At 41.0% G+C, this 16646-nt stretch overlaps 1 protein-coding gene across 2 annotated transcripts in view; it reads left to right on the top strand.

Annotated features, from left to right (window-relative positions):
- gnao1a (guanine nucleotide binding protein (G protein), alpha activating activity polypeptide O, a) overlaps window positions 1–16646 on the top strand; it is a 97904-nt gene that overhangs the window by 12770 nt on the left and 68488 nt on the right. For both annotated transcript variants that reach the window (XM_047596419.1, XM_047596420.1), the window contains exon 3: window positions 11146–11287. In XM_047596419.1, coding sequence (XP_047452375.1) covers window positions 11146–11287 — 142 coding nt within the window. The remainder of the gene's footprint in view (window positions 1–11145; window positions 11288–16646) is intronic.

Below are 16646 nucleotides of genomic sequence, written 5' to 3'. Positions count from 1 at the left end.
GGCAGTCTAGGCTTGCTCTGTCATAACACCACCCAAACGCTAGTTGGCGCTGTGAAAAATTCCCTGAAAATTCACAGAACAGGGGTCATATAAATGTTGGTATCTCCAAGTCTCCTCAGTTAACTTTAATGTTTCTTCATTGATCCAACACAATCTATTCGAAAATTTGCGAAGATGGAAAAGCGGCTGGAAATAGTAAAGCAGAAACATGGTACTGCCAAGCAGAGAGGTGCGGAAGTTGTTCACGATCGGCCCAAAGTCTGACTTTTTCTTTTTCTTTTAAAATCGATATTTAGACTTTCAAAATCGATATTGTATCGAAAGAAAAGTATCGCGATATATTACCGTATCGATATTTTTTCCCACCCCTAGTATTTTATCTGCACCAAAAGAAATCTGAAGAATTTATGTCTTTATCTTTTAAACGACTAACAGGAAGCGTCTTTTATTAGCTAAATAAGCTGGAGTAAGACAGAGTCTCATTCACAAAGCGAGGAATCTGTATGTGCGCGGCTGTGTTTATTAACAGTTAATCCAGGCTACTGCACTCTTGCTACTTAAGTGAGCACAGCATTGAATGTTGGTCTTCAGGAAGAGCGGACACAGTGACATTTTATTGCTGTATTTCCTCAGATATAGCTGCAGTAATTTTTGAGAGAATGGATGAGTGGATGAGCGGTTCTTGAGAAAGCTACGAGCTCCAGTCTTCCTGTTCTAACAGGCAGGTTTTTGAAAGAAACTATATTAATGTAATACAAAAGAGTACAAGGAGAGTTTAAGGAGAACGAGATTAAATAACAATTTAGATTTTTGTCTGTATAAAATGTACCACGTGCACCACCTTAGATTAGCATGTCAGCATGCTACCATTTGATAATTAGCATAAATTAGTGGTGAAAGGGATCACCAGAGTTGTTCTAATCCATTCAATCATGACTGTATTATGATTATACAGTGTTATGGTAATCAAGCTATTAGATGTTGATGTTGACAGTAAATATTCCTGATAGTTGTTGTGGTTGCTATTGTTCCTGCTTCATGGCTGGACCCTAGTATCCAGTTCCCTTAAACTATTTAATGTTCATACAGAAGAAGAAGTTAATCTGAATAATTGTATTTCAGCTTTCTAACCCGTGTCCCTGCGCTGTCTCACTTTGTCTTTTCATTTGTCTCCTTCAGTGACTTAGATTGTCTCTAACACTGCACAGAGAACATGTTTCCCTATCAACTGTTTCTGGAACAACCACTTCCCATAATTGTAGCTTCGACTCCAAATACAGAACTGTCACCTTTGCATCACGCACTACTTTCATGTCGCAAGCAAATCTCCTGGTTTCTTTTTCGTTTGAATGTTTATTAAGTTCTCAGCATTTTACAAGTGGCCTGCTGGTTTTTCAGCCAAAACATCACTGTCGCCAAGATTTTAGAAATAACAAGTGTCATTAGTGGCTGATATAAAGCTATTATTGGTACAAGGGATTACATAGAGTGAATTGAAGGTTGAAAAAAGGCAAGCTGCACAGTAGGCCCCCGAATTGGCAGAAGCCCAAAATCACAGATAAAGGAAACTTTCACAGTGTTCCTAACAGTCGGTGGATTATACGGTTTGCTATGGGACGTCCAGTTTGGTGATCCAAACTATCTCTGTCATAAATCCGTCTGTTCAGTTTTATATACAGCAGTGTAGCTGTTTATTAATGTGGTATGATATTTTAAACTTCACAAATGCGTAGATGAAACTGGCTTGTCGAGAAAAAAAAATGGTGCTCATACTGCAGGTGTCATTTCTATTCTTAGAAGGACGTCATAGTTGTTGTGAATGTTTTCTACTAAATATGGGGCACACAAAAAAAGACAAAATGCAAATTTGATAAACATGTGATTAAAATGTTTGAGGCTCTAGTAGGACAGTTTGAAATAGTTTGAGTCAAAAAACTCGACATTTCTGTGAATAAGAGAACGTCTGGTCACCCTAAAATCAGAGGTCCTCAACAGGGCGTCTACAGAGGTACTGCAGAGGGGGTCGCAAAATGTTTGGTTGATTAGACATTTTTTATATACAGTATATATATTTTTAATTTCCCCCCTGCAAATTTAAACTTATTTAAGTACACATTAACACGAGTCCAACATATTTTAGCAAAGGAATAAGGGATAGCTTAATATTGAATGCAAAATGACAATAATAATGTATAACTATAAATAGCACTAGACCAATTAATATAGAATACATATAGTAGGTAGGGGGTCCCCACTTAATCTCTCCATCACTTTGGGGGTCACTGACCTGCGCTAAATCATTGTGTATTCGCTGAATCTTCAGTGACTGTGAACATTTCACAAACTTTGCACTCTGTTCTAAAATTACCATGTGGTGACTATTGCAACACCCTGGCCTCCCTTCTAACAAGAAAGATTTTGACTGTCTGTATGTTTTGAGAACGTATAAATCGGTTAATGGATGAATGAAGGAAAAAATCCAACAAACTGAAAATGATTTTCAAAGGCGCAACATTTTGGGTGTGACTGTTGGTGAAGCTGTTGTTACCTAACTGTTAATTAGGCAACAGTTCTGACACTACGCTCTCTGCAACTGTCACACTGAGCTTTGCCAAGTGAGCACCTGTGTTTGTGTGTGTGTGTGTGTGTGTGTGTGTGTGTATGCACACATTTGAGTTTCCCTGTAGAAATCATTCACTGGGGAGGGAGGGGAGGGTGTTCTGTATCAGTGCTGTGTTTTTAATTAATACTTAATTAAAATGTATAATGAATGGAAGCAGGAGGAGAGGAGAGGAAGGAAAAAAACGAAAGAAGCAGAAATAATTGGGAATGAGGACTGAGAACATGGCAGCGAGTGGGAGAGACTGACACAGAGAAAGAACGATGTTAGCACAGAGAGAGGAGACGTGAGTAAGGGATGAAAGAGGGACTGGCAAAGGAGAGAGGCAGATAGAGATAACAGGTGACAGTGAAACAGAGAGATAATGGCAGACAGATTTAATGAGGTCTCCCCAGATGTAATGCCGAACTGTAATTATTCCGCTCTCCTGTCTGCCTGGGTTTACATGCATGTGTGTGCAGCTCCTAACATCCCCGCTGAACTAGTGTGAAGAAAACTGTGTCCGTTGGCAGCAGGACTCTTCATCAGCACATGACCAAACCTGGAGCCACGAGCCTGGAGCCTTATCTGCCTATCTAGGTTAAAAATATGGAGCTGAATCAATAAGTAGGAATGTTTTCGAACCTTTAACCTGTTTTAAACCTTTAAGCGCCCCCCATTATTGATCTAATGTTACACAATACAGTGAGAGAGATTATATCAACTATTAGGCTATTGTTGGATTTCCCGTTCTGTGTTGATGTTATTGATTTCTTAATCAGACTAGCTTTAGCAAGACCAGTCTACAGCCACATTAACCACGCATGCTCTGACCTGTATCTGTTAATGCTGACTTTCATCACGTACTCTGGTGCAGTTAACGAGAGAATAAGGTGAGCAGCTCATAGACAATGTAGAAAATACGATGGAAATATCGCGTTATGTCTGACAAACATTATAGAGAGTTTTCGCATCATCAGCGCATGTTGGAGGCACTCGGCAAAGTAAACAAAGTGCATGCACTGAAGCAGACCTTGAAAAACATTTGAGTTTTATAGACTGACAGAAGTTGTTTCAAATCAGAGAGATCAATGTCAAACGTTATCAGAGTAAAACGAGGCACTTGTGGTTAGCGAAGCTAAACCAGGATCTGCAGGCAAAAGTCTGGACAACATTCAAATTTGTTTGGCCCACTTCTTGTCAGGTAATTGAAATGTTGATATCAGCGACCCTTAAGTAACTTTCTAGTGTACTGATAATACTATAATTCATTATCAAGCTACCACATGTGGCATTGTTGACTTATATCTGATTCTGATCACATTTAATAGCCTGCTACCATAGCAACACTGTTCTTAGAACGCAGAGGTATAAATCTGCTGTATTTCTCATTGTATTCCAGGTAAAAAGTCTGACCTTTATTAAAAGGGTGACCCAGTCTGGGTGAAATCTGTTGGAATGACAGGTCAGCAAAGGTCAACCAAAGAAACAAGGAGCTTGACAAAGGTCTTCCAGACAAAAGCACAACTTCCCAGCGTTCAGTCTCACTTTGAATGTTGTCATTTGTGCAAACCATTGTGAGTTATGGTAATTCAAAAAATGCCAGTTTTAACGTATCACCATACGTATCACCATACGTTCAGACCTTAAAGGGTTTAAAGAGTCGCTTCTGTCAATATTTCCTGGGAAGAAACGGGCCGAACAAATTCAGATGTTGTCCAGACGTTTGCCTCGTAGATCCTGGTTTAGCTCAGCTAACCACAAGTGTCTCCTTCACTCTGATAACTTTTGGCAGTTTATGAAATTCCAAATGGTTTTCACAGTCTGCCTGGTTGGTACAGCCAAAAACAATAATTCACCATTTTCCAACATCTACTTCAATCCATGAGTTTTGTTTACCTTGCCGAGTGCCTCCAACATGGCGACTTCCGGATGTATGATGCGCAGTGAAAACCCTCTTTAGGATCCTTATTGTTTCCTTATTGCTGCAGTTCTTAGACTCCTGTGGAATGGACACTGCAGTTAATCGAGACTCACCATCCGCCCAGTCCGTTTCTGCTGCAAAGTGTTGGATTTTGTTTTTATCAATATACAAATAGCGAGCAAACTGAAAATGCGCTATTGTAGATAAACGGTTAATCACAACACCAACCGATGTTAAACAGGCCTCACAAGCAAAAGTCCGTGCATGATTACAAGCTCGTATTTTGTGCTTACATCGAAGGGAGCAGATAACGGCACAAGGATAAACAAAGAATCACCCAAAATATTAATTAGCCAAATAATTTTCGACTCAAGACTCACAAATGTCAGCCTTGTGGTCGCACTCAAGGAATAGTTGAGAGATCTCCAAAACAAGAAGGATTCATCCTCTGAAAATAAACATCCATGCCAAATTTCATTCCGGTGCATTTCAGTTTGGAGTAGCAGACCAACTGACTCACTTTGTGTCCCTGGAGCCGTGCCGCTAACATGGCTTCAAAAGTGGGTTATGTGTGTTTTTTGAAGGAAAATAGATCGAGCGGAGGGGTATGTGAGAATATGTGTGCCCGGGATGCTGCTGCTTGACCCCAAGGTGTGATGACAAGCGAGCGGAGCCAAATGACAGAGCAGCTGATGCCTCCATTTCACAGTGTGTGTCAGCCAGATGGAGAGGGCCTGTATTACTGACACCTTCCGTTATTTATAGCTTTTCCTCTCCCGATTATCTCCCTCTTCTTTCATGCTTTCTCATGCCCATTATCACACATCACATGCTTATCCCTTCTTTCTCCTTCGCTCTTTGCACTTGTCCCTAATGTCCTCCTAAACACACACACACATGCGCACACACATACACACACATATACGTTATGTGAGTAAGCCTGTGCGGTCGGCGTTGACAGGAGTCGGCCAGTGTGCACTTTGTCACAACCAAGGGCTCTGTCGACGAAGACCACAAAGTGAGCGGATGCACAGCGCAGCGATAAAAGAGCCAATCGCGGGTTTTTGTGTGTGTGTGTGTGTGTGTGTGTGTGTCAGGACAAACAGTGGTAGCTAGCAACAATGCGGGACTGAGATAAAGACCTAATTGCACGGCGCAGTGTGTAGGCTTTGTGTTTATGTGTGTTCACATGAGTAGGTGTGACGATAAAAATATGAGTGTGTGGGATAATGAGAGACAGAAAAGAGAAGCAGACATGTTGTGTTTGATACAGTCGGCTCGTTCCAAATATGTATGTTTACAGTGTTTTAATGGAGAGCCCCCTTTGTCTCCTTTCATGGCCGACGTTAACTTTCTCCTTTACACATGTTTAGCATCAATGTTTGATTTAGAATTCACTAGAATTCACGTTTTTTTTTATTTTGTGTCCGTTGTAAGTCACTGACTGTTTAGTGTTTAGCTTCAGGATGAATAAAGTATATGTGCAACGCCATTATGCATCTGTCAGTCAGTCAGTCTCATGGCCACAGAGGCACCTTCACATTTCAGAGTAACTAATCACATTTAATTCTTTAAAACCTGTGTTCAAACCCGACCCGACTGTAACATTTTAACCATTACATAACACTTTATTGGCACCTGTCGGGGGGAGAACTACACAGAAGTAAGTTAAAATGCATGAGTGGGTTGAAAGCAGATTTAATTTTGATATTATAATCCACCAGCTTATTTTCTATAGCACTGTACCCAGTTGATATTTGACACAGTAGTTGAGCCGAGGTGAGTTAAGCATGTGCCAGCCAACTAAAGCTGGGCTCAGACTACAGGACTTTTGGACCTGCTGCGTTTCAATTATCCCTAGAAATGCGCAAAACCTAAATATCGCGATAAAAAACTGGTAATGGAAAAGGCCACATTTTGAAAAACCTCTCGGATGTCTAAAGCTAAAGCACTTTCACACTCTCATGAGGTGGTTTTTCAGATCGATTGATATAAAAGTTTATCGCAAAAGTGGAATGGAAACACTTTTTTTTTTTTCGCAATTCCCCGTCACCGGCGTCACCAGAGATGACTCAGAGGGTCATGTGACCAGTGCATTCGAGGTCTTTGTTCCTCTTGCGTGAAGACAATTTAAGAGAATTTTGGGAACAAGAGACTTCGTTAGAGTTACAGCTCATTTGCAAACCACCTTCCAATGAAAACACGTACAAAAAGCAATTGTACTTTACCGAAATTTCAGAAATAACACTTTTATTCTGCGAAAAACTGTAATGGAAACGCAGCTACTGCTTCCACCAGTTAGACTTTCAAGACTCCATTGCTCCATCCGTTCTTTCACAACCTTGTTCTGGTTTAACCACTCGCTTTTACTTTTTTTTTTACATGTTCCGATGTTAGAGTAACTTGTTGCTTAGAGTAACTTGTTGCACCATTGTCTCTGCTGTGTTTACAAGACGATGGTGCGTTCACTGCTCCCTGATCTGGCACTGTAAAAACTACAATATCTCCCAAAAATAAAGAAGTAGCTACTGTAATCTGCACTGAGCGTAATGCTTGTCAATAAAGCCTCCTATTGAATACTCATTGAGCCGTATTGTTCAACACCTGGTAAAAATCACTTGAGCAGTAACTTGTAAAAAAAAAAAAAAAAAAAAATCAAAATAACTGTAAAATAACATCACTTACTCCTAAATATTAAATTACATATGAAGTAACAAGCTCACTGACAGATGTCGTTACATTTAACACCTGTTTGTTTGTTTGTTTTTGGGCCTACGTAGTGGAAACCACGTAATATATATGGGTTATAGATATATATAGATATGTAATGATGTTGTGGTTAAATTGTCCATATGTCTGTCTCTCTGTCCATATGTCAGGCTCAGTGTGAAACTAAACTATGTTTCAGGTCACCGTGCAGATTGTGCCAAAACTACGTGAAATTGCACACACACACACACACACACACACACACACACACACACACACACAAACAGACACACGCACATGCACACAGTGTTCTTTCCTTGCTGACAGAAGGGCTTAGAGAGTGGGTAATGAGAAAAGGTCCTCATGCATGAAAGCTCACGTCAGCAGACAAACCACACACACACACCTGCTATAACACACACTACAAGACCAAGTTTCAATCTTGGTTGTAATCATCATCTGTATCTCTCTCTATGAATCAATGAGGTACTGTTAACTTTGTAGGAAGATAGTCATGATTCGGCTGTCTTCTTCCATCAACGGTCCCACACTGATTTCCTCTTAAACTGATTAAAGTCACACAGAGTTATATCTCACTCCAGATTCAGAAAAAAATGTCCCTCTATTTTCCATTGCTTATTATTTCATTACCACGTCCTGGTTTGAAAATTGCACACACACATGTTATTGCCATTAGAGCAGGGAGAAATTAGAACCTCTGCTGCACCAGGATTTTACCAAACCCTGGTTCTCTTTATAATATTATTATCGCTATTACTAATTGATTTTAACTGTGGAGACACACATTAGCCTGTTTCTTGGCATCTTCAGTTCTCTGCAGTTTCCAGTTTGACAGTTTATCCTCGTTTCACCTCTCTGGTGCGAGGAAAGATGGAAAGGAATTTCTGAATGGGTGTTGTCTTGTTGGCCACTCATTAAGACAGAATGAGTAACAACCACATACAGAGCTCGGAGAGAAACTAGAAATTGTTTTGTTGCTGGGTTTCTGTCTGTGCATGAGTTGTTTTCATTTGGTTAGACATATTAGCTGATGTGCACATCATAGATATACACAAACAGGTCCATTTATCCGCCCTAGGTCAACTATATAGATCTGAGCTCTGGCCCAGTGTGTGAAAGTCACTGATGTAAATAGAAGTGTGGAGCTTTTATATAGGTCTGGCAGGCTGCCGGATTGATCTGAAACATTACCCTGGCCAGGACTTTGCTGTCCTCAAGACCACAAACACACACACACACACACACACACACACACACACACACACACACACACACACACACACACACACACACCTACACACACACAGAGTATACAAACATGGTTGCTGACTCATACACACTCATATAGAAACACAGCGGCGCGTGTTTGCCTCATGTCAGGACACACGGTCGTAAAAGATGCATACTAACCACACTGCGCTGCATTACAGTGTTTATGGATGCTTGTGCAAAAGTGACAGCCAGTTAAAACGCCTGAGGTCAAATCACATTAAACAGTTCGAGGAAAAAATATAAAGGCATGAGACACTAACTGCATTGTTTCATAGTTGTTTTTTTAAGTTGAGGATGCGCATAACTTTCTTCCTATGATCAGCAGGCTTGTAACATTTATGAATAATGTCATGTATGTTAAATGTGAAGCCAGACCCGCCATTTGTTGGCTCCGCTTGGCATATAAAAGGGAAATAATGAGTTTCTAGGGTGCACATATTGATTCTACAAATCCAGTCCATGACAGCAGCTTTAAGGACACACAAAACATATAACAATAATTTATTCTCTTATTATCCTGAACTGTAACTACTGCAGTATTTCTTGAATAACATTAAGCAGTACCAATTAAGAGATTTCCCTCAGACCCATTTTGTTAAGAACTTGTCTTTATAGCTTCTCTGAGGACAGCAAATCTTGAGAACAGTTGCCTTTGGGCTCGACAGCTCTGCATGAAACTGTTTTAATGGCTCTACTGGATTTTACTTGTGATTTTTGGATTAACTGGTATGCGGTCTCTGGGTGTCATAATAATCGACTTTTATGGTACCTAATGAAAAGCTTTAACCACCTTATTAACGTAATATCAGTATCCTTGACTAATGATTGGTGATTGGTTGTCAGTGTAGTGGAATATCCTTCACTGTTAGGGTTAGGGTTGGGTTTAGGGTTAGGGTTGTGGTTGGGTCCCCATCAGCTAATCAGCATGGTGCGTTAGGTTGGTTGAGCCAGAATAATAGACTAGATAAAGAGTTAAGAAATGTGTGATACCGATGCCTACAGCAGCTACATATGTGTGTTATTGGAACATGGTGGGTTTGGTTCTTAAGATAGATTTATGTTTCTGTTTTGGATTTTCACTGTAGGTGAAGTATAGGTCACATCACAACAAATCTGACTGGACCAAAAGCATTTCCTCGTCCATCATCGGCCTTCGTTGATTAACATCTTAGCTCCAGCTTCAACTTGAATTGTCACAAATGCCATTGTGTGACGTGCACAAGGAGACTCCAGAGACGCCGGTGCGTCCGAATCGCACGACCAATTTAAGACGACGTAGCAGCAAGACGCAGTGTCACTGAATCTCCGTTTCAGCTTTTGTGGACAGTTTTAACTTGTGCTAACTTTCTAGGCCAGACTTTTTTTTTTTTAGACACTTTTTCTGTCATATTGCTGTCGTGTTTGTGCGCGTCTGGTGCACGGGAGAAATGGTGAAAGGCAAAACACTAGCACAAGGAGAACGTTAGCCAGCTTCAAATGCTCAAAACAAACAAACAAACAAAAAAAAGTGACACCCCCTTCAACCAGTAAGGAAACGATGTGTCAGTGGTTGCTAAGGAAGAGAGAAAAGTTGTGGGAGTGATGCTATATTCAGTCTATGGAGTAACTGCAGCCAAAGAGACAAAAGCCAAAGATTTGTGACTTTTAGATATTACTACTTATTGTTACACCTGACAGATACAAAAATGTGTGATGCATTTCCTGCATTTTAACGGAAATAGTTATAAATAGCTTTGTTGTTTGCTACATTTGTACATAAGGTTTTGAAAGTTATAAAAATAAATCATTAAACATAAAAATCTAACTATTTCCTACTTGGATTTTATGGTTTTAGTTTGGTTTTAGGTCCAATGTGTTAATACAGTTTTTCAAAATGTAAAAATAACTGTAAAATGACACAGGAGAGACTGTGCTAAAAAGAATGAAACCAAACCGATGAAACATAAAGGTTAAACTAAAAGTAGCCAAAAGCAGCCAATTATATTAAGCATAAACCTAGTTTTAGTCGTTCCTATACAGGAGGTTTGTTCACCCTGTGTAATTTATGCGCGGGGAAGTTGTCTCTCTGAGTTGCCTCACGATGTCTCCCCAACCTGTATCCGTCCGTTTGCATCAGGCCGTTGTTTTCTGGCGTCCTGTCTATTGTCCCTGGCCGCCCATCTCTGTGTCATCCCTCTCTCTCGGTTTGACTGTGTCTGACTTGTCCATTTGTGTGGTCTGCCTGCTGTCTGTCTCTGTCTTTGTGCCCTTGTGTTAGTGGCGGTGAGAGACATCATGGCATTTAGAACAGCAGGCTTCTAGCTAGCACCCTGTGCCTAAATGTCAGCTTAGCCTGCTGGTTATGGATACTTCCCTCCTCTCTCCCCATCTATACCACTCTCCCTTTTGTGTTTTTGTTGTAACCCTCCTTCAAACACCTGCGTTTCTTTCCGTCTTCCCTCCCTCGCACGAGCACATAAACTGCGTTTCGGGGCCTCCGGTGCCCATGTGCAGTTATTTTTGATTACTAAATCGAAGCGTACTTTTCTGCGCTCTCTAATTTCAATGCACCATTTGCTTTGACATTAAAGCCAAGAAACATTTAACTAACCGACTAATGCCTGTGTGTCTTTGTGTCCAGGATCATCCATGAGGACGGTTTCTCCGGGGATGACGTAAAGCAGTACAAGCCTGTCGTTTACAGCAACACCATCCAATCTCTGGCCGCCATTGTTCGTGCCATGGATACACTGGGCCTGGAGTACGGAGACAAAGAACGCAAGGTCAGCGCTTGTGCTCGCACGCACCATCCGAATGTGTCACTCGCAACATGATATAGTACACTTTCAATATGGGAGTTTTTGAAATACTTTCACCGGATCTGTAGTGTGTGGCCTCCTAGTCCCACAAAAGTCCGACACTGGGAACTGAATGAGACTAATTGGAGAAACTCAGTCAGCATAAAACCACTGCAACAAATGTTCAGGCTCAAGTCCCGAATGCAGCAAGTAGCCGCTGGACGGATGCCATAACAGCTGATGTAGTTCAGGAGAGGCCACAGTAGTGTGACTTACAGAGTTACTGTCTTTCAACCAAAGCACTGGGAGTCCAGCTCTTGTGTCTGATCTGAAGACAGCGATCTCTACCAGCTTCACGTCCTTGTTCTCACCTCTTTGTCTTGACAATATCACATTATTCTGATTGATTATAGTTATACTGGATCCGTCATGGTCAGTGTAGGAGAATACTGTAATTACATACTCACCAACACTGTGCGCAGTAGACTGTGTGTAATATTTAGGCTTAAAGACACTGAGATAAATGATCCCTGTAGGAATATGAAGGACACACTCTTGTTCTACAGACTCACAGACAGCAAATGATTGAAGGTGACTGTGGGTTAATGAGCAGCGCACAACATAAAATTGGTGAAAATTCACCTCGTCTTTGTCTAGTTGTTTCTGTAGCTTCCTTTACCGCAATCTTTCATACAGAAACTACCGGCAACAGCGCTGACAGCGACATATTAATAATCTGCGGAGGCCTCGCAGAGTATTTTGCGAGAGCATGAGCCATTTGTCAGAGGCTTTGCTCAAGTATTCAAGGCATATTCAACATTTCCTCTCGCTGGAATCGAACTCGAGCAGCAACACTAACTTTGTTATTCAGTGTCATCTCTGCAGCGCCCCCGAGTCTTTTATTTGATAAATGTCCACACCAGCGCTCATTCCAGGGCCAAAGCGGAACGGCTGCCAACTAACCCTCTCGCGCTTGTGCCAAAAATTCCATCATGCCAGTCTAAGTTAGTCCTGCTTCTAAATCTTCTAAATCCTAAAGCATACAACTTCAATATAGGATACGCTAATTGAGGATTATGAGTCTAATCCACAGTAGAGCATAAATTGTATCTCCACACAGAGCAATGGGACAAGGTTAATTCGAGATGTAAGGACCATCGCGACATGGCGTTGTATTATTCTACCATCTCCCGGGTCAGTGGCTCTGGCCAAGTGTTGGATGCCATCAGATTCTGCCATCAGATGGCAAATCCACACCCATCCTTGTGGGAAATGCTGGAATATGTGCGGCAGATGATGTATTTAACGCCTGTTTGTTTTATTTATAGCAGCATCCTTTTTAAACCTGTTCAGTACGTTAAGCAACGTCAGTTTGAGATACAAAGACAGAATTTTTTTTTGTTTTTTTCTATAGTTTAAATTGTAAAATTTAGATTTTAGCACTTAAATGGCCTCTAAAACATGAAGCTAACACACTCACAGGCACGTGTCGCTGGCCTTAACCTTTTCCAAAGACACCGTTTATTTTTAATCACAAAGAAGCTATTGATACTCAGAGTAGAGGACTGAAATAACAAAACACTTATTGATTAGGATATGATCTGTGTGTGTGTGTGTGTGTGTGTGTGTGTGTGTGTGTGTGTGTGTGTGTGTATTTGGATTGCATTTGTCATGGGTGAAGGGAGGACCGAGAGATTTGTCAGATGGGAGACGGTGTTCTCACAGAGTCGCTTAGAAAAAAGACAGATGGGACTGGACCATACAAGCAGCTGGTCCTTTAAAAAAAAAAAAGAAAAAAAATTAAATTAGTAAGAAGAGATCCAGTGAGACTGAGAAGAAGAATTGAAAAGATATAAAGATATTTTGCTTGCATCACACATTTGGGTAATTTTACCCTTGGTTATTTTATCGATTATCGTATTTTTACACACACAATGGATGAATGGATGGATGGCTCTGAACACGGTGACCTAGCTCACTGGGGATGAACTCTTATCTCCATGGTAACTAAGTAACCAAATGAACACGTAGCACAAATATCAGCCGGTTCTTTCCATCTATCTAAAAGTGAAAACATTCAGGTACTGTTTGGTGACCTGCTTGTCACTGGAAAATTGCTCTCCCGGCTCACTGGGGCAAAATATAACAAATACAAATGAACTGTATATATAATCAGATTAAGAAGCACATTCTTAATGGGTGAGTATTTCTGTCTTGAAGCTGATTTTGTCCCGACTCTTCTTTTAAGATCTTAAGAGCTTCCTGAAGGCTTACCTTTCATAAGTTCATCCCAAAAACAAAAAGTCAAAACGAAGGCGAGTGGATTTGAACTTGGATGTCTGACACCTTCACAAACATCTCTGGAAATGATGCAGGTATAAGGCATGAGGTGTTTAATTAATCATTAAATATTTCATTTTAATTAATTAGGGCAGGTAATTAACTTTCAGTATGAGTGAAGAATAACTACAAAATGTCAAAATACAATAAAAGACAGTGTTAAAGAATAGAACTATTGTGGATGATATGATCTCAAAAAAAAAAAAAGAAGGGGGAGGTAAGGAGATTATTCAAGAGAGAATGGGGGGAATGTGACTGTGGACAAGAAACAGACAGAGAAACCAGGCTGAGATGTGTTTAAATTATACTCTATATCTGACTTCCCCTCAAAGTAACCAGAGACATCCTATTCACACCAATAAAAGATGAGGAGTGTGCCTCAAAATAGGACCGGACCGTCACTTGAGCATTTTCTATCTTGCATTATATTAACAAAAAAATGTTAAAGTCCTCATGTCCCGGCGGTTTCATTTTATTTATTTTTATTTTTTTCGTCCTTTGCTTGCTCTCGTTTTTCTGACAACGCCCCCACCCACCCATCTGCTTCCCTGGCCTTCGCTAGTTGCTGTGGCAACCCTGTGTTTTGCCTTGCTCTCAACACATTCCGCAAGCCTGTGTCCAAGGGCGGCGAGGCACACACACACTCACACGCATGCACACACAATGATAGCGGGCTTGAAATAGACTGTGTGTTGTCACGGCCGTATGAATCTTTGGGCACTTTTCACTCAGGTTTCAAAGACCGAGAAGGTCCGCGCGGAAAGCTGTTAGCCCAGGGATTCTAATTAGCTGTTAAAACCAGCAAGTGTGTTTGACCCTGATGAAGAGCAAAGTGTTTTACACGTTGCGATGTCTGTGAACCGCTAATGGCAAAACCACTCCCCTCAAACAAATAGCAAAATTCTCATTAGTTCCAGGTTTGTTTGTTTTTGTTTTTTTAACTCTAAAAAACTAAAATTACAAGAGAAAGCACTTAGGAAAACTGTATGTTCGTCTGGTGCAACATGAGCTGGTATATCGGGCTAATGTGCTTGCAACCTGCAGCCAGCATCATATCCATTATTTTATGGATTTACAGGTTTACAGGTTCCGTCTTGCTTTGAAAAAAAAGTTTAAATTCCAATTCACCTACTACATGCATTGATTAGTCCTAAATCCCAAAAACTGTTTTTTTTTTGTCTGCATTTGTCCTCATAGTTTAACACCAACATCATATGAGATTGATGCAGATGTTTCAGCATGTGTGTGTGTGACCATCACCGGCCCTTCCTGGAAACTAGTTTGTTGATCTTTATTGAGCGTAGTGACCTTGTGTGGCAGGGAGGGCAGTGCTACAACTGGGCAAATAGAGGGGGGAATAAAGGAGAGAGAAGATGTGGAAGGATGCACAGATTATGGGAGGAGGAGGAGGTGGTGGTGGTGCAGGTAGGAACTGCTGGAGTGAAGCATATCCTGTTCACCTCACTCAGGATTAAGAGAGGTTTTCTGTGTAGATCTCTGGAGAGACTCCAGGTAGGTAAAGGTGTCCCAGTAGAGGAGCCGAGTCAAAGGTAGGGCACACAGTGATGGAATGAACGAACAGCTCAGCCCATTTTCGTCAGGATTCGTCAGTTCTTCATTATGTGACACCACATGCATGTGTGAGAGGCCATCACCAGGGCCTGGTCAGGGGCCCCGGCTCCCCGTACCCACCACCCTGTGTGTGGGAGCACATGAGGTGTTAAACCCAGAGAGGCACCGCAGCCACGTGGCGTTCCCCTTTCTTAAAAGTCCAGGATATTATTTGAAAACTCTACTTCAGTTTTATTGTTTGTACAATTAGTGGCTACTCTGACAGTAAAAAGTATATAAACTAACATTTCCCCGAGATTGAGATGATTTATTACAATAACATTTATGCCACTGTTCAGTGCATATTTGTGCCGTCTTTTTACGGGGTTAGCATTTTGAAGTTCTTAACGAGGCTAATGCTAGCCAAATAAGCTAGCTCATTGCAGTTGCTATCAAACCGCTTTAAACCCAAAGATGCCATTTATTTTAAACATTTGCTAAAAACTTCAGCTTTTAGGAGCTTTTAGGGAAGTATGGGGTGCACCTATAACAAGATATCCACCATGAGCTGAGTCCAACTGAGGTCCATTGTTGCTTAGTAAGCTAGCTCCCTGCAGTCATACAACGCTTTAAACCCAAAGCCATTTTTTTGCTGGTTGTTGCATTAATAAAAAACATTGGTGTTGTTACAACAAGTAAGATAAAGATGAAAGCACTAAATATATTTACATTATATCTGCTAATCACTAGCACCAGTGCTGTTCATAACATAAACTTGTTAGAGTGTGGTTTTCACTCGTTATAAGCGTCATTTTTCAGGATGTACAGTAGTGTGCAAATGTTTCATCGTGTAGCAGAATGCTTATGGGAGCACCAAACACGAGCGTGAACCTAAAATCTGCTACACTGCCAACCATGTGTATGTTAATTATGAAGTCAGGGCAGGCTTTTCTACCACTGCTTTGTACCTGACTGACTCTGAATAGCAAGGATGTAAAGAGTCAGCCTAGAGCAGTCGCAAGTGACTTTTATTTGTATGCGTGAGGCGCTGTGTGTGTGTGTGTGTGTGCGTGCGTGTGTGTGTGTGTGTGTGTGTTTGCATGCGCATTGGCCTTAGGCTCCATTTTATATACACCAATTGCTTTAATGCATCCACACAAGGCTGGTGACATTACATTATGTGGACGTGTGTATGCTCAACCTAATTTGTTCATTGTAGAGTGACCTACTTATACAATAAAACAAGCGCACAGGCGCACAAGCTGCAAGAGACTAAATTGATTTCAGAATGGTTTAACAGAATAAGATGGATGATGAGAGGCGTTTCCAGCAACGTTCAGTAGGTAGTAGATAGCGGTCGTCGCTCTCGTATCTAATACTCAACTGTGAGACAGAAGGACTGATGAAGAGGAGGAAATTAAGGACACAGCTGTTGCCCAACTGCAGCACGTAC

The sequence above is a fragment of the Mugil cephalus genome, chromosome 10 (genome assembly GCF_022458985.1).
Source record: "Mugil cephalus isolate CIBA_MC_2020 chromosome 10, CIBA_Mcephalus_1.1, whole genome shotgun sequence".
NCBI lineage: Eukaryota > Metazoa > Chordata > Actinopteri > Mugiliformes > Mugilidae > Mugil > Mugil cephalus.
Note: the sequence above shows the minus strand (reverse complement) of the source record. Positions and strands in the feature narration are given on the sequence as shown.